Source organism: Odocoileus virginianus, chromosome 4, assembly GCF_023699985.2.
Source record: "Odocoileus virginianus isolate 20LAN1187 ecotype Illinois chromosome 4, Ovbor_1.2, whole genome shotgun sequence".
NCBI lineage: Eukaryota > Metazoa > Chordata > Mammalia > Artiodactyla > Cervidae > Odocoileus > Odocoileus virginianus.
This window is the reverse complement of record NC_069677.1, coordinates 69,037,472-69,055,144: the sequence shown is the minus strand read 5'-3', so window position 1 is coordinate 69,055,144 and position 17,673 is coordinate 69,037,472. Positions and strand designations below refer to the sequence as shown.

The 17,673-nt window shown below is 44.5% G+C and overlaps 1 protein-coding gene across 8 annotated transcripts in view; it reads left to right on the top strand.

The window, feature by feature from the left end:
* The window catches only part of ARMC8 (armadillo repeat containing 8), a 103,188-nt gene extending 86,239 nt beyond the window's left edge, over window positions 1-16,949 (top strand). For 4 of the 8 annotated variants that reach the window (XM_070466691.1, XM_070466687.1, XM_070466688.1 and 1 more), the window contains 3 exons: window positions 504-599; window positions 4,593-4,688; window positions 8,911-9,262. In XM_070466691.1, coding sequence (XP_070322792.1) covers window positions 504-599; window positions 4,593-4,688; window positions 8,911-9,144 — 426 coding nt within the window. In that variant the 3' untranslated portion in view covers window positions 9,145-9,262. Of the gene's footprint in view, window positions 1-503; window positions 600-4,592; window positions 4,737-8,910; window positions 9,289-10,354; window positions 10,449-14,381 lie in introns of those variants that run through there. The other 4 variants (XM_070466692.1, XM_020911649.2, XR_011487353.1 and 1 more) reach the window with 3 other exon arrangements.
* Window positions 16,950-17,673: the final 724 nt, after the last annotated feature.

Here is a 17,673-nt window from a genome sequence, read left to right as displayed (position 1 = left end):
TGCATATAAAAGTTACATTTACACTGCACTACAGTCTGTTAAGCATGTAATAAGCATTATGTCTTAAGAAGAAAATATATTGTTAACATGCCCTAATTAAAAAATAATGCTGTTGGGGAAATGGCACCAATAGACTTGCTCCACACAGTTACCACAAACCTTCAATTTTTTTTTTTATTAAAAAAAAAACCCCACAGTATATCAGCAGCATGCAGTAAATTGACTTGAATTTGAGCAAACTCTGGGAGATAGTGGAAGACAGAGAAGCCTGGCATGCTGCAGTCCATGAGGTTGCAAAGAGTTGGACACAACTTAATGACTGAACAGCAAAAACATACTTATAAACACGGTTCTGTGGCCTCTGGTCCTATACTCATGGTGTTCACTTTGAAGCAGATGTGTACTGTACTGTATTCTTTAACTTTTGGAAGCCTTCTGTTCTTTCCTGTTGTCTTTTTCTTTGTTCTCCAGATGATAATTGTGGATTTCCCATTGTTTTGCAGCACATAGATAAAATAATGAGTACTCATGGAAAGCAAATTATGCAAGCCGTCACCCTTATTTTGGAAGGGGAGCATAACATTGAAGTCAAAGAGCAGGTATGTGTTCCCTTTTCTTTTTTGAGGAATATCTTTTGAGTGTGAGTACCAAGAGGAATAGTAGTTAGGAACCTCCTGAGTTTACTCTGTCGCAAAAGACTGTGCTGAGTTCAGAAATGCTATAGACATGGGAAGGGTCTGAAGGAAAAGACCCTCAGCCACCCCTGAAACTCTTTTCAAGAATTCTTCCTCCTGGAATGGAAGAAGACATGACCAGAGTCTATAGTTTTACCTTCTGTATCATGCACTATACATACTGTCTGTCACTATGGGGGATGGACACCTCTGACCATTTTAGAGTGAATCCTTTTCCCAGGATTCACATTTCTAGCCCTCCATATCACTATGCTCTGAACCAAATTCCTGCAGCTTCCTGATGAAAAACCCCTTATGCTGGAGACATCTTTTATTTCCTTACTCTCATACATCCCTCTTCCTTATTTCTATCCCATACCCCTTCTTTCTGTTGTGTTTCAATAGAGCAAGTTTAGGATAGACATGAAAATACAGAAGCTGTATGTTCATTAGGGAACAGTTTGGGAATTACTTTTCTCTAGTTCCTGCAGTTTATTACAAGATTTTTAACATAGTATATATGACATTTTGTCACATAAGAAAAAGTCACCTGCACACATATTTTTAACACAATATCTGAGATAATGGTAATGTTCAACTTTCTGACTTAAATATTGGCTCTATGGGTATGTTCATTTCACAGTTCATTGAGCTGTACACTTACATGTACGGAAGAAACTTGCCCAAGGTCGTCTGTGGAGAGTTGGACCCAAAGTCTAACTGCAGGGCCCACTTCCTTTTCCTCTGTGTTCCTGAGTTAAAGCAATTCATCAGGCTTCAGAAGAGCAGTCCAGGAGGCAAGAGTAGTAGGACTTGGGAGCCTTGTTGGAATTTGTGAGCAAAAAAGGTGATAGATTTGACAAAGTGATTTTAGACAGACATTTTTGGTGATTCTTATTCAAATTCAGTAATGAACAACTATATTTTTTGATGAACAAAAATTGAACACAGAAAAACTATGATCTTGTAGGCATCACTAAAGTTAGGGTAGATGAGATTTGTTTCTATAAAGAAGACGCAGTGTTCAAAATAAACTATTCTACATGGAGAGCATAGAAATTTGTCTATAAAGACAGTTCACCTAGATAGAATTTCACTAACTTGAAAAGCGAAGTAAGGTAGAAAGGTGAGGCAAGATTCGGATGGGGGCAAAAGAAAAGACCAACAACAATAAGGTGTTTCAGCAGAATCCAGTGATGCCCACTCACACAGGTTTGGGTAATGGGAAGTGTGGGTGACTATGGGGAGGCTTAAACTGTCTGCTTTTTAGCTAGAAGTTTAATTCTTCTCAAAAGAATCAAAGATACATTCTCTTTTTCTATTTTATTGATGTATCAGTTGAGTTCAGTCGCTCAGTCATGTCCGACTCTTTGCGACCCCATGAATCGCAGCACACCAGGCCTCCTGTCCATCACCAACTCCCGGAATTTACTCAAACTCATGTCCATTGAGTCAGTGATGCCACCCAGCCATCTCACTCTCTGTCGTCCCCTTCTCCTCCTGCCCCCAATCCGTCCCAGCATCAGGGTCTTTTCCAGTGAGTCAACTCTTCGCATGAGGTGGCCAAAGTATTGGAGTTTCAGCTTCAGCATCAGTCCTTCCAATGTATATTGATATATAATAAGGTACATATATTTAAAGCATACAGTGTGATAAGTTGACATATGTCTATGCCATGAAACAATCACTGTGATCACGATAGTGAACATATCTATCTGTCCTTAAAACAGGAATACAAGATGTGTTCCATTCTAACCACTTCTATTCAGCATCATACTAAAACTGCATTATCCATTTCAGGGGTTTAGCACACTGTTTCTACAAAGGGCAAGGTAAATATTTTAAGTTTGCAGGCTATACAGTCTCTGTAGCAACTTCTTCACTGCGATGTTGTAACCTGGAATCAGGTATGAACAATATGTAAGCAAGTAGATGTGGCTGTCTTCCAGTAAAACTTTATTTACCAAAACAGGTATTGGGTTGGGTTGTATTCAGCCCACAGGCCATAATTTGCCAATTATTACTCTGTATCATTGATTTCCAGTTGTTCACATGAAAACATGTATGTGTGTGTGTGTGTGTTGCTTTTATCTCTGCTCCCTAGCTTATGTGTTAAATTGGCTTGGCCCAAGAACTAATTAGTTCTCTTTAAGATTTGGTTTCTTGTCTCCATCAGAATACTCACAGTAGGAGTGTGTGGGCTTGAGAGCAGAACTGTAGTTCACTCTGCCATGCTGGACAAACCTGAGGATGCATGGGTGTATTCTAACCTGCAAGAACGGGAATCACTTGCCTATCTTGCTGGCCTAGTCTATTCTGAGGGCTGTTTCCTGAAATCCTCCCTCTTATCCCTTGTCCTAGTAGGTAAGAGAGAGGTAGTTCTTCCCTAGGTGAGTCTAAATTCTTGTTCACAGAGTCCAATCCTGTTTTTCCCCTTTGCTGCCTCCTCAGTCCTGAAAAATTTAAGGGTGTTGTGCCTGTCAAGACTTCTGACAGGCTCACCATGTACCAGGTCACTGAAATCTGATGTCTTCCTCAGGTCATCTCTCTCCCACATGTGGGGCGTATCAGGGTCTCCTCATTATGATCTAAGCACCCTAGAATAATAGTCCCCCAGTGCCTTGAATCATAAATGGTCCATTTTCTGTTTTCCTGTATCCTAGGGACAACCTCAGTACTCACTCCTTAACAATCTAATCACTGTGGTGTTGTTAACCCAGGAAAAATAAGACCATATACCCTTTAAGATATCTGAGGGTTTGGGCTATAGGAAGGAAACATCCTCAATTAGCTATAACCTGTAAACTTAACTAACTAGAGTCTAGCAAAGAAAAAGGTTAAAATTGGAGAAAATATATCTGAATTCAGACCCCATCTCCACCTCTGGTCACTTTTCTCTGAGTGATTCTTTACTGTGCTCAAGGACTTGGCGTCGCTTCTTTCCCTGGCCCTCCCCTGCCCTCGTGTTATCACAGATAGACTTAGTGCTTTCTCAGTCCTGTTTTCACCTCAGTTGCACCACAGTGAAATGTAACCATGTGTTTGCCTTTGGAGTTGGGGGTGTGTCCTGATCCTAAGTCAGCCTGTTCCAGTGGAGTGGGCAGAGTTCAGGCACATTACAGGTGCTCAGCCAGTGTTTGTGGAATTGCTGGGGCTGGCACTGGCTCAGTATCCCTGCCACAGGCCCTTCACCTTTACCTTAATCCCTGCCACCTGCTGGTCTGGCTGTGAGGCTATAACAGCTGACAAGAGCAGGCTCTTCTTCCAGTACCAAGGTGGGCAGTGTCCTCAAGAGTGCCAGGTGGCACAGGCTCCCTCCACCCTCCACATTAGGCCAACCCGCTCCTGCTCACATTTTGCTTCCCTTTCTGTTCCTCCAGTAGGATTCCAAAAAGTCAAGAGGTCCTCATCTCATGAGGCTAGTGGACAGGGTCAGGCCTTTATCCAGAAGGTCATGGGCTTGGAGACAAGTGGCATCTGAAAGGAGGGGTAGAGGGAGTTATAACACCTACAAGCTTCTACCCAAGAGCCTACTGCTTTGAAGAAACCTTGTGGGTTAGTACCCTAAGAGTGCCTCTTAAAAAATGAAATTTCCAAGAAAATAATAATCAATTACATTTTCCCTTTGATTTATGTGATAACATTACCATGGCTGCCTTTGCCTAACAGTGATGGCTTATGCCCAGAAAGAAGCCTCTGAAACATTTGGGTTCTCGTCTACCTAAGGCAGACTTTTTCTTAGGTGTGGTTACTTTTTTGGGCAGTGTCTTTAGGGGATAAGAAATCAGGGCATTCAGAGGGGAACGTGTGAGAATCAGGAACGTGTACTGCAGGTGGGAAATTGCCCAGGTTCTTGAAAGAGCTTGAGTCTGGGGACTTCAGAACTTTCCTGACCTCCCGCCCTTTGTTCTTTTCCAGACACTGTGCATCTTAGCCAACATAGCAGATGGAACAACGGCAAAAGAACTTATTATGACCAATGATGACATCCTACAGAAAATTAAGTATTATATGGTAGGCCTTTGTCCCTTGCATGACTCTAAACTAGCTGCACATTAGAAGGTGAGGATGGGTAGCGCTGTTAGCTCAAAACAAATTGTGCAGAAATTAAACAAAGAATAGACTCCTCTGTAACCAATTCCAGAAATCCTCTTCCATCCTGAAAAATGAAACACCACCAAGCCCTTGAGGCTTGCACCACTGGGCAGGGTTCCCACTCATCACCCCTTTTTTCACCCTGTCATCTGATTGCACCCTTCTTACACAGTGAAGAAATTGGGCCCTTGGCCTTCTCTCAGTGCCCCAATCCTGTCTTCCATCTCAAAGCTTCAGTCCTGTGCAGATGAACCCTCTAGTTTCTGGTACCTCTGGCTCTTGTTCTTTGACCAGTTTGCTTTCAATTATAATCTGCTACCTACTTGTGGACACCTCAGCTATGTACTGCCAAAGCCTTACCTGGGATCTTGTCATCACCAGAAACTGCCCCTTGCCAAAATCTGGAAGTTAGACATGCTTCCTCTCTTTATTCTGTCAGTGTCCCCTAGGGAAACCCTAACTGTGGATGAACCTGTCTTCTCTTTGCCTGCCTGGCGGAGTTAACAACCATACAGAAAGGCACAAAACCAGACGGACTAGTTTCTTGTTAAATTCACACCCATGTGTGCACTCTGCACTGCTTGGTGTCCCCCTCTGCTTCAGCACGCTGGGACCTCCATTCTCAACAAGAATGGGCTCTTAGACCTTCTCATTCTTTAGATCTCACCTCCTCACTCCCTCATCACTCCTGGGGGTGACCTCACCTTTTGTTTTATGAAGGGAATAGAAGCCAAAGTCCTTCAGTGGTTCCCTATTGCACCTTGAATAAAATCCATCCTCCCCCCACCTTTTGCTGTCTGTGAAAACCTACATGACCTGGCTCATCTGTGCCCCCAGCTCCTTTCTTTCCCCTCATACCTTTGTTCACTAGTGTGGCCTCTCTTTGTTCTTCAGAGAGGCCATGCATGTTCTTTACTGCCTCAGGACTGCCCCATCACACATGCCCGCCCCTCCGCCTGGAGCATTCTTCTCCCCATTCCTTCATGGGGTGCCTTCTCACCTGTTGGATCTTAGCTCAGCTGACATTTCCTCCTGGACTCTTGTCTGCACAGGTTATTCTTTGTTACTGCATTCTGTTCCCTTCAGAGCATGTAACTCAATTATCACCCCTTACAGTTGTTTGTTAGTGAACCTACTGAGCATAAGCTTCACGAGGGCAAGGATTGTGTCAGTTCTGTGTTCAGTTGTATATCTGTCACCTTGTACAGTGCCTAGATTTTATGCTTGGTAAGTGTTTGATGGAAAAGTACAACTTCAACCAGGGACTCCACCACCTTTCCAATACCAGATCCACGTAGGATCGCTGTAAATGTTTCTATGGAATTCCCATGCCCATTAAGGACACCTGCCTCTCTGCTGCTGTTCAGAGCCAGACTTCTCAAGAGCATCTTCTGAATGTGCTCCCTCCTTCCTCACCTCTAAATTCACTCTCTAGCCCTCTTCCTCTGGCCTCCATCCCCATTGCTCAACTCAAACTGTTCTGGTTAACATTACCACTGACTCCATGATGTCAAGTCCAACGCTAGTTTTCTTTCCTCATCTTACCTCACTTGCAGCAGATTTCAACTTAGCTGGCTGTCTCCTCCTCCTGGAAACATTCTTTTCCCCTGGCTTCCAGGACACTATGCCTCCCTTCTTAACCCTGGACCCTCTTCTCTTCTCTTCCTCATATGGTCCTGAGATTGACGGTTCAGTACCTCTGTTGCATAGTGGAGGGAGTTTGCAAAGACTGTTGTTTTGCCTCTTTCCTCATGAGATTCTGACTTAATAGTTGTGGGGTGTAGCCTGGGCATCATTGTTTTTTTAAAGTCCCCCAAGTAGTTCTTAGGTTTAACCAGAGTTGAGAACCACTGGTTTAGGGAACCTCATCCACTCCCATGGCTTTTACTGGCATCTCTATTCTTTGTTTGGTTTCTGGGCCCCAGTTCAGTAGTCAGTTCTGATAGACTAGTCATTACAGTTTTTACATTATAGTTTTTACACTGTCATTATAGTGTTATAGTCATACAGTATTTACATTGATACCAAGCAATGCAAAACACAACAGCATGGCCTTCCTAAGCCTTGACAAGAAGCTACTCTGATGGTGTCTACAGTTTTACAAATGCTGGTTCTTTTCTTCATGAGGGGAGCAAGATCCAAGGGCCACATGAGGGTTACACCTCTAGCCTAGACCTCTCTTCGGAGCTCCAGACTCACATATCCTCCTGCCTCCTCCACATCTCCATGTGGCTGTCTGAAGCCTCTTGACCTTGATGCTTAAAAATCAGTTCTTAAGTATCTCCCCTAAACCTGAATTTCCCCATCCTGAACTTTTCTGTCTCAGTATAGTGGCTCTGCCATCTACGCTGTTGCTCACATCTAGGAGTCAATGTTAATTTCTCCAGCTCCTTCACCCCATTAATCCAGTTTGTCAGTAGGTCCTGTTACCCTTCCCCAAGACCAATCTGTATGCTGTTGAATTTTTTCTGTCACCACAACCCTCACCCTAGTTCAGGCCACAGCCTCTCATGCCCTATTGACCATAATAGCCTCCTAGACACCTCTGCACTATCATTCCAATCCCTTCAGCCTGGATGATCTTCTAAAAATTTAAATCAGATGTGGTGCCCTCCACTGCTTAAATCCTTCAGGGCTTCCTGTCAACTCAGTGACATCCATCCTTACTCTGGCCTACAGGGACCCACAGTTAGCCATGCCTGCTTCTCCACATTTTACTCTGCTTTTCCTTCTCAATATGCACAGCTTTATAATTTCTTCTTACCGCAAACCCTTTCAGGAACTTTCCCTTCTTCTTGGTGCCTCTTGATCTTTGTATACCTGGCACCTTCCTATTTTTTATTCTTCCTATGCAAAAGTATTGCCTCCTTTAAAGAGATCTTTTCTGTGTTTCACTTAAAATGAGTGAAAACTTCATCCTTCAGCTTTCTCTATCAAGCAATTTGTTTTCTCAAAAAAAATTCACTGAGTGAATGCTGGATGTAATACTTAGTGTTGCAATATAAATAAGTTTGTTTATTCAGCAAATATTCATTCATGGCCTGATGCTGGGAGTAGATGGTGCGTTTTATTCTGTTTTGTCTTAGTGGAGCGCAAACTGGACAGCTCTGTAAAAGCCTTGGCAGGCAGGAGGGAAAAAGAATCACCAGCCATAGAATTCTGATGAAGGAAACCACGTCCTTTGTCTCTGCTTAGTTCAGATACAGTTTTACATGGCAAGAAGTCTGTCCCGGCCTTCAAGAAACTGTTGAGCATATATTGTGTTATGGTATTTCCTGATATGCATGAGTTATTTAAATGTAATGAGAACTTTATTTTTTTAATTGGCCAATTGAAAAATCATCTGTATGAACTTCCCTGGCAGTCCAGGGAAGGACTCCCTGTGTGGTTAGGACTCCATCTGTCCACTGTAGGGTGCAGATTTGACCTCCAGTCAGGGAACTAACATCCCACATGCCACATGGTGCAGCCAAAAAAAAAAAATCATCTAAAGATGTTTAGGGTCCTCTTTCATTTAAGAAAAAGCACCCTATATGGATAAATAATAACTTCAGCAAATATGGTTGTACTTTCAGTACATGAAGAGAAATAAATGAGAGTGTGTTTTAGAAGAATAAGGAGCCTCCTTAAGAATAGTAGAAACTCAGTCAAGTTTTTTATGCTGTTCCTAGAGAAACAGGAGCAATTTGAATCAGATAATCAGTAGCCAAAAGGATAAATATTAAGTGCACATCCATCTAGTTTATTGGCCCTGAACACTTCCTGATGTGGACAGAGAATAGTCAAAAGCATAGACTTGACCTCGGCCAGTGTTCCTGTGTGTATGGGTTGAGTTTTGCAGACTGCACCTGTGGCCCTTGAGGTGTTTTGTTTGGCCAGCCTGAGGGTCTCTAAAATTTGAGTGTGGAGTCCTGGCAAGCCTTCACTCCCTGGTGTACCAGATTTCCCACCACTCTCTGTTGTCTTTAGCCCAACCTGTTCACCCATTAGCACTAACTTTGTACCCCTCAAGACATTTGGATTTGAGGCCCCTGCTTCAGACTTTTATTAGGCTATTGGAATTGCCTGTGGTATGATACAAAAAATTACCTCAAATGAGAGTACCTCCTTTTTTTTTTTTTTCTGTTTCTGCATCAAATAGGGTCATTCACATGTCAAATTGCAGCTTGCCGCTATGTTTTGTATATCAAACCTCGTATGGAATGAAGAGGAAGGTAAGAGATTGTTGAGATTTGTTCTGAAAAAAATTATGGAGAGGAAGGTGTCAAACAGGGACAGCATCAGCTGCTCCAAAATCCTGGGTAGAGGCACCACTCATTGGGCCCTAAGCACCCAACAAAGTCTCCTAGGTATGAATGAGAATCTGCTGGCTTAGCTAACATTGAGCCCCCACCTTGGAGTCAGCACTGTTCCAGAGTACTGAGCGTGGGGATTGGAGGAGACCCTAGAGAAGTGACAGCCCTTGCCCTTGAGACAGCTGAGAAGGAGGATGGTGAGATGCACTTGAAGAAGATGAGAGGTGAGAGTGGGCGGGAGGGTTGACCTTTCACTGTGTGCAGGGGGAGCACATCGAAGGACCACATGCAGGTAAGCTCAATGGAGAAGAGGGTGGTTGGTGAGAAGGGAGAACTACACCGTGCCTGGTGAGGCGACCAGTGTGTGAGGAAGCCTCTATAGCACTCTACCTTGATGTGCATCAGAACCACCCACAAATTTTGCATCAGCCAGTTAAATCAGAATCTCTGGGAGTGGGCTCCAGGCATAAGTGGTTTTTTTAAATTCCCCATGTGATTCCAATGAACAGCCAAGGTAGTGAGGAGTGCAGTGGGCCTCAGTGTTGGATTGGCTGCATGAGCATCACCTGAGGGACTTTGTGAAATGCAGATTTCTCGGCACCACCCCTGGAGATTCTGGTTCACTGAGTCTCAGGGAGGTCAGTGCGTGAGTGAGTCACTGTGGGCTCCTCAGTGAGGAAGAGAGAATCTGGAGGAATTACACTTTGCAGTGGGTCCAGAACAAAGCAGAAAGAGGAGCTGGGTTCAGTGTGCAGGCCAAGAGACCACGTGCCAGCCCAGGTGCCTGGGAAATAAGCTGCCCTCGAGGAGGGCCTAATCTAGTTGGAAGACAGGACAAAGCAGTGTGGAGTTGGAGCTGCCATGGTCTCAGAGGCAGCAGGAAGTGCTGGGAAATCAGAGGAGAGTGGGAGTGAATAGAGGGGGGTGGGAAACGAGACTGGTTTGAAGTAGGAAGAGCCTGGCTAAGTCTGTGCAGAAGAAAAGTGATGAAGATGAGACCTGATGATAGGGCCTTGTGCCCAGCTGAAGACTCTGATCTTGACCCTGTGGTCTATGGAGAAACTGATCCAGGAGCAGAACCCAGGGAGGAGGGTCCAAGAGGCCAGTTGACCAGTTAGAACACTGTTGGAGAATCCCAGCACGAGGAGATTGGGTTACACTGGGGGGAGCCGGTTTGGGGGGGATGGAGGGGGCAGGAACACTGGTAAGGCTCCAGACTATTGGCTGTACATTAAAAAGAGCAATGGCCTGGGTAATGTTCCCAGTAACCTGCTAGCTTTCATCTCTCAGGCTCACAAGAACGCCAGGATAAATTACGAGACATGGGCATCGTAGATATTCTACACAAACTGAGTCAGTCACCAGATTCAAACCTTTGTGACAAGTGAGTATCAAAGTTAAAGGTCCTTGCTTTAGGGTATGTTGAATTCTTTGATAAAAAAGTTTAAATTGCTTAGTAAGCCGCAGGATCAAACTCAAAGTCTTTTAGATTCTTGGCTTCCCTTTTTAGTAATCTGTGAGCCAACTGTGTGACATCTGAGTAAGAGATAAACCAATAATTGGCAGATTATTAAAGATTTTCATCTCACTATGAATGAATGTGAGCCTGGGCCACCATAATGGGAATCTGGAAAGGATCCTGAGGCCATTCCCTTTCAGTCTCTTGATCCTTAGAATAGAAATGCATGTGGTTTTTTGGAGAGCAGAAATGAGGGCTAATTATAAAAACATTCATTAGCTCAGAACCTCACGAAGTGCCTGCCTTGTGCCAGCCCAGCCTGGCTGCTTGGGGTGCAGCTGTGACCAGTAGGGAGTCCCTGTCCTTAGTGAGCTCACTGTTTACTAGAGGAGGTGAGAGTCACAGTCTGAGACCCCTCTAACCTCTAGATAGCCAAGAATGTTTTTCCTGGCTGTGAACACTTCTTATAATACAGCCTTCACTTTCCAGCTCACTTTCATCCTGCAGACTCTTGAGCAGGTCTCAGAGTGCTCCATGGTCTGGCCCTGCCTTCCTCATGCCCCCTGCCCCCGTGCCTACTCTGTGCTCTAGCCACACCTGCCCTCTTAGAGGATCACACCTTCATGTGTTTACACATTCTGTTCCACCAGATTTGCCATCCCAGTCCTATCTCCTCTGACTTCCCATTCATTCAGCAAGTACTGTTTTTTTAATACTGACCTCTGCCAGTCATTGCTTCAGGCCTCAAAGATACAAGGGTGAATAAAATTGATGAAGGCCTTGCCCTCATGGAACTTACGTTCTAGTACAGAAGACAGACAATAAGCAAATGAATATGTAATGTGATCACAGATAATGAGAGGTACTGAAGGTATAACCAAGATGAGGGGATGGAAAGTAAGAAAGTCTCTTGTCATATAGATTAGTCAGTAAAAGCCTCTCTAAGGATGTGACATTTGGTCTAAGACCTGGGTGAAATGAGAGGGTCTGCCCAGCAGATGTTTAGAAGAATAGTATTCCAGACTGAGGGGACAGTGGGTTCAAGGTCCTGAGGCAGGAATAAGCTTGAGCATTCAAGAAACAGCAAGAAGACCAGTGGGACTGGGGAAAAATAAACGGGCAGGAGAGTGAGAGGAAGTGGACATAGGGAGGCAGTAAGAGCCTTGTAGGCTGTAGCGTGAACTTTGGCTTTTATGCAGAGTTTAATAGGAGGTCATGGAGGGTTTTGAATGGAAGAGACAGTATCTGATGTGAATTTTTAGAAGCTGGTTCTGGTAACTCTGTGGAGAATGGTTCACAGTAGGGCAGGAATGGAAGCAGGGAGACCAGTCAAGGCTGTTGCAGCTGTGTTAGGTGAGAAGGGAGGGGGGTAGTGGTGGGAGTATTGAGAAGTGGTTGGATTCAAGATTTAATATAAAGGCAGAGCCAACAGATTTGCTCATGGATTTGATGTAGGATGTTAAAGAGAGGAAAGGAAAAATGCCTAGAGTTTTTATTTAGCCTGAGCAACTGAATAGAGGTCTACCAAGATGATCATTTGCCAAGATGCCAAGAAGAACAGAAGAGAAGGATAATCAAGTCTTGGAGAATCAAGAGTTGTCATTTGGTGTGACAGCTTTTGGATGCTATTAGCTGTCCATGGGACTCAGAGGAGAGGGGCTGAAGATATGAATTGGGATGGTATATCTACCATGGAGCTGCCTGGAATCACCTAGGGAGAATAAACAAGAGGAGAGAAGACAGAAGGGCTAAGGACAATGGACTGGGATAACCCACCTCCACCCCAGCACTTAGAAGAGAATGAAAAAAGTCCAGCAAAAGGTCAGAAAGAACAACCACTGAGAGAGGCAGAGACCTGGGCACATAGGTGTCCTGAAAGCAAAGGCAGAGAATGCCTGGACAGTGACCATCCTTCAAATCAGGTTGTCGCCTCTGTGGAAAAGTCTTGCTGGATCCATTCTCCACCCTGGCCCCCAGACTTTGCTAGGGACCCCTCCGTGCTCCCGTAGCACCCAGAGAACACACCACACTGTGTCGCGGCTGTCAGCTTGCTTCTCTGCTCCAGGGAAGGGAAGAGGCACTTGTTTAACGGCTCCTCGAGTAAATGGCTGGGCCAGATGGAGCACACAGAGCCGGGCTCCTGCCTCCCTGAAGCTTGCTCTCCAGGGGGTTAAAGAAGATAGATCCCCAGGCTGCTGCTCAGACGAGTGTCCCATCCAAGGCACGTTGAAGTCAGGGCAGCTCATGCTGAAGGCAGGATTTGAGCTCCACCTTGAGAGCAGGAACCTCCGCCTCCACAGCAGCAGTAACAGACTCTGTCAGCCCATCTCTTCTGGCCAAGAGCCAGGCTGTTCCCAGGGTTTTTTCTTTTGTTTGTTCAGAAATTAAAATAGTTCTGCTTAAAACCCTCTCTGGAACGACCTGAAAAGAGACCTCACCAGCATGAAGTGGGGTAGGTTTAAGCTCTGACCTAACATTACTTAGACCAATCTAGTATTGTTGCCCAAAATCTGCGTGGCGCATATGTTGTCAACATTTCTTAAACCCCATGAAAAGAATCAAGGTCCAAGCTACTCTAACTCAGTCCATTTAAGGAAAGGTGACCTTGCCTTAAAGCCATCCATTGGAAAGACTCCTTAGATAGTAATAGGTAGCAGAAAGATCATGAGGGCACAGTCTCTGAGGTCCAGTATAATCAAACATAGCCAAACCCTTAGAAAGATCCACTTAAAGAGTAATGCAGAATTCTGATCAAGACCCTCACGCAGACATTCCCACCATTGCACAGTCTATGACCTAACAGCAGCATCTCTAAGGTCCTTTCTGTCTTCAAGGCTGTGTGACCTTTAGACTTTCAGACACTTAATAGATGTGGAGCTATTGCCAACTAGACCTCTCCACCCCAGGCTCAGAGGGCCTCGGTTTGTGAAGTTATGGCCAATGAGAGTTAGCCTGTGGCATTATTCAGAAACAGTTTCCTACGAAAACGACCTCATAGAACCCGACTTGCTCATAACCTGGAATGGTTTCTGTGGAGCTTTCTATTCTAATAGATTGGACTGCTTGCAACAGTCATCTTTATAGAGTCTTAAATAATTACAGGAGTATCCCTGAGCTGACCTCTTTTAAGACTGTGGATTATATCCATTACTAAACCAAAGAAACTACTTGAGTCCTGCTTATTGCATGCCCTGTCTGCTTTGGTATACAGCTAATAGTGACAGAAAATCTTAGCCTTTTCTTCCCATAACTTTGAAGGGGAAAGAGACCATTGCTAAAACCTGACTTCCACAGTTGCAGCCTTGACCAAGTGCATGATGGGAGAGTAAAGGAGGCCTTCTCAGTCCCAGCTCAAAAGGAAGGCACTTCTGCAAGGATCAGGACAGGTTAAGGCATGGCCTATGTTACAGAGCTTCCTCTTCAACTAACTACCTTCCCCAATCACCATAACAACCCACATCAGTCAGTGTCGTGGACAAGATAAAATCGTAACCTCCCTACTTCAGTTTTGAGCCATGCGACAGCCTCATCCCCTGAGCTCTTGGCTCCTCCCACGCATTTTCTAATAAGCACCTCCTCACCCCTGCCTGGGTCAGGTTTGACAAAGGAGAACTATAGAATGTCTGAGTTGCAGCAGCTGTAAGGACAAGAGCAGGACCACAGGAAGGGGATGTAGCCAGCATGAGTTTGCAGTGTGTGCTGACCACAGATCTTTGTCCCTTATATAGTAGGCATTCTGCACCAACTCCATCACCCCAGTTCCCTTGGGGGAACCTATTTTTTTACTTTCCCAGCTGCCATCTTTGAGCCTTGATCACACTTCTGAGATGATGGCTAACAGAAACTCTGTGATTCCAGGGCAAAGACAGCGCTGCAGCAGTACCTGGCGTGATGAGAACACCCCGGGCACCTGCGGGCATCCCACATCCTTGTTAAAGGAAGTACAGGAACTAGCCTCATTTGATTCCTTCTATTTGCACAAGTCACCTTGGACTGCAGGGAGCTGTTTTGCAAAAGCAATTTGGTAGGCTTAGATCTCAAATTCATCTTGAGAACATTTTTTTTTGAGGTAGTAATTTTCTCAGAGGACTATTGTGTTTTGTTTTGTTTCTTTCTGAGCTACCTGGACTCTTTATTAGAACAATCAATTATTTTCCTTTGGACCTACAGTTTTTTGCCTATGCTGCAGCCACTTTGTGAGTGAGAATGGATGTGTATGTGTGTGTGTGTGTGTGTGTGTGTGCGCGCGCGCGCGCGCCGGTGTGGACAAAAGTCAGAATGAATGAATATGTGTGTGTGTGAGGGATACCTCAGAGTTTTCTTTTCTTATTTTGTGTGAAAATCTCTTTTCTACAGATTTTCCAGGGTTTAAGCATTGCTTGCTGTATAAAAAAAAAAAAAATTTACTGAATTATATACAGTTTGAATGAAATGTTATTTTAAAAACAAAACAATTGTTAAGTGTTCCATAAAGGTTATGTTGAATTTTGGTCAGATAAATATTTGTAAGTAAAAAATATATGCATTTCTGAACCTCAACTTACATAGATTTTCTTTATAAAAAAAACAAAAAACAAAAAAAAGAAAAAAAATTAAAAAGAAAAAGAAAAGGTTGGCTATAGTTGGCCTGAGTAACAGGCATGACATATGGTGCTGTGCAAAATAGTAAGCTAGCATCTTACTGCCGTCAATATCAGCAGGTACAGAGCCTCTTTTCAGCCTAATTCAATAAGCTCTCAGGCTTCCAAGTCAGATGGACAGGTTGGAGTGGAGTGAGGCGACAAATACAGACATCAAAGGGAATTGTAACTACTGATAGTGGAAACCCAGCCATGACTGGTGGACTACACTTGGCAGGACCTGGGCACCAAGAGCCTCCCAGCTGCCCTAAACCCTGTCACTGGTGTAGCAATAGATGGCAGGATTTAGATCCAGTCATGGAAACTTGTGCTCCAGCTGAAGTAGGTCACCACTTCCTGGAAACAAAGTCCAATCACCTTGTGCTTCCTGAAACAGCATATATCACTGTGAAACTAAAGAATGTCCTACAGATGCATCTGTAGGAAGAAGCAGAGAACAGAAAAGCCGTTCTCTCGGCTGTACTCAGCAACTTCTATATACTTGTCACTCAGGACTGCTATTCAGTGTGCTTTTGTAAAGTGAGATGGAAATTTTAGTAAATGATGTGGCTAAGATCTTTTCCTGCATGAAGCCCAAAGCACTGAAGTTTGAGAGAAGGGAAGGGGGTCCCCTTGGGAGGACCGAAGATGACAGCTTTTTCCAGTCAGGACTGCTTTGCCCTTTGGCAGCCCTTAGCTTGGTACCTGCTCCAACTTCTGGGTCAGCTTCAAGGTGAACTCAACATGATTACTCCTGACTGTTTGAAGGTACAACCAACCTTCCTTGTCCCTCGGCTATAAGAATTTCAGAGGCATCGTGGCCAGGAAGCAGGGTCTGTGCTCAGAAGCTTGCCCTGAGTGTGTGCACCTGATGGGCTCCCAAACCCGCCTGCCATTCCTGACGGAGCTGCCGGCGGTGCAGCCACTCCATCACCAACCTGCTCCTTCCTTGGAAGATTTAAATATGTTTGATTGCAAATGAATGTTTTTAAAATGTATTTAACGCCATTTTTTTTCTGTTTTCAACATGACCACCCAAGATTCAAACACAGAGATTTCCAAGTTGTATTTTTTCTTTCAGAACATTACTGATTTAAAAATCTGTCCCAACAGGGGCTTGGGTTTTGTACAACCATCAGAGTGCTAATGTGCAGAAGCCAGTTTAAAGAAAATGGAGTGTTCTGGGGATAAAAGCCTTATTTAGGCCCACTCACTGACATTTCTAGTACTGAGAAAATATCCTTGGTTGGCATTTGTAACACAAAACACTATAGAGTTGGTATTTTTAAGTACCAGGTAAATATAAATAAACCAATAATGAATTGCTGAGACAATCTTGAACCCAGATAGCATTAGAAAGCTGAAAATCCAATGAAATGACACTTTGACACTTAAACTCTGTGGATAAATCTTGCCTGTGGCTATAAACAGATGGTCAGAGGAAAAGTGCTTTATGATAATTAACTTTTCTGATTTGAATGAAGGAAAATGTATTTATTAAAACAAAGCTGTTTGCTGCTTTATGCAGATGCAGTGTTCTGTCTGCAAGGAAGTGGGGGGAATGGAACGTGGGCTTGTGTCTCCACCCAAGTTCTTAACTAAGCTTCTCGCTCTCTCTAATACTGCATTCTGTTTCTCCTTTTGTGCCCTGATTGTAACCCAAAATTTATGAACTAGAAAAGAATGTCCAATTTAATAAGTTGCATTTTTTTTCCTTAAGCACTTTATGCAGAACAAACCATGTTCTTCTGGTAGTGTTTGGATAATATGATTTTAACACATGCTAATAAAAGCCAAGAAAAAAGCATGGCAACTTCTAAAAAGGAGTCTGTTTTCCAAATATCTAGAACAATAGGAAACATTAGAAGATGATGTGGACTGGCTTTCAAAACCTGGGATTCTTGATGAGTGAGAGGCTGGGAAGTGACTGCATTTCAGAGCTAGGACTAGTGCCCTAGGGTAACTGTGGCTTCCGGGAGCCTTTGCAGCCATCTGTGGCCCCCTTTCCTTTACAGGTGCCCACTCCCAAGGCTCCCCCTCCATCCTCTCCTCTTCTCTTTCTGTATGCCACTCCCCACCACCACCCGCTGGACTCAAGCCCGGAGCTTAGCAGATGACCACCTGCACAGACGTTCTGCATTTCCGGTGCCCCGCCACCTTCCCTTCCTCCCCCATGTCTGAAACATAGGGACACACCACCTGTCTCTTGGCCTCACTAGAATCTAAGAGAAAGCCAAGGATGCCTGCCCTAGAGCGTGAGTGGGAGATGGTGAGGTGGTTGGTGGGGGAGACAATTCCCCTGCCACAGGGGGAGTTTGGAGGTGAGGCTTGGGAAAGCAGGGACTGACCGCTGATCCTGCTGGAGAGCTGACAAGAGAAGTCCCAGGACCTTGACACCTGGGGTGGGGCTAGTGCTGCCCCGGTCCTGGCCCTGGCACTGACCTCCCTGGATGCTGGGCCGGAGGCGTGTATCCATTCCCAGCCTGAGGAGGGTTTTGGTCCTGACCTGGCTTCAGGGCAAGCTGAGGGAG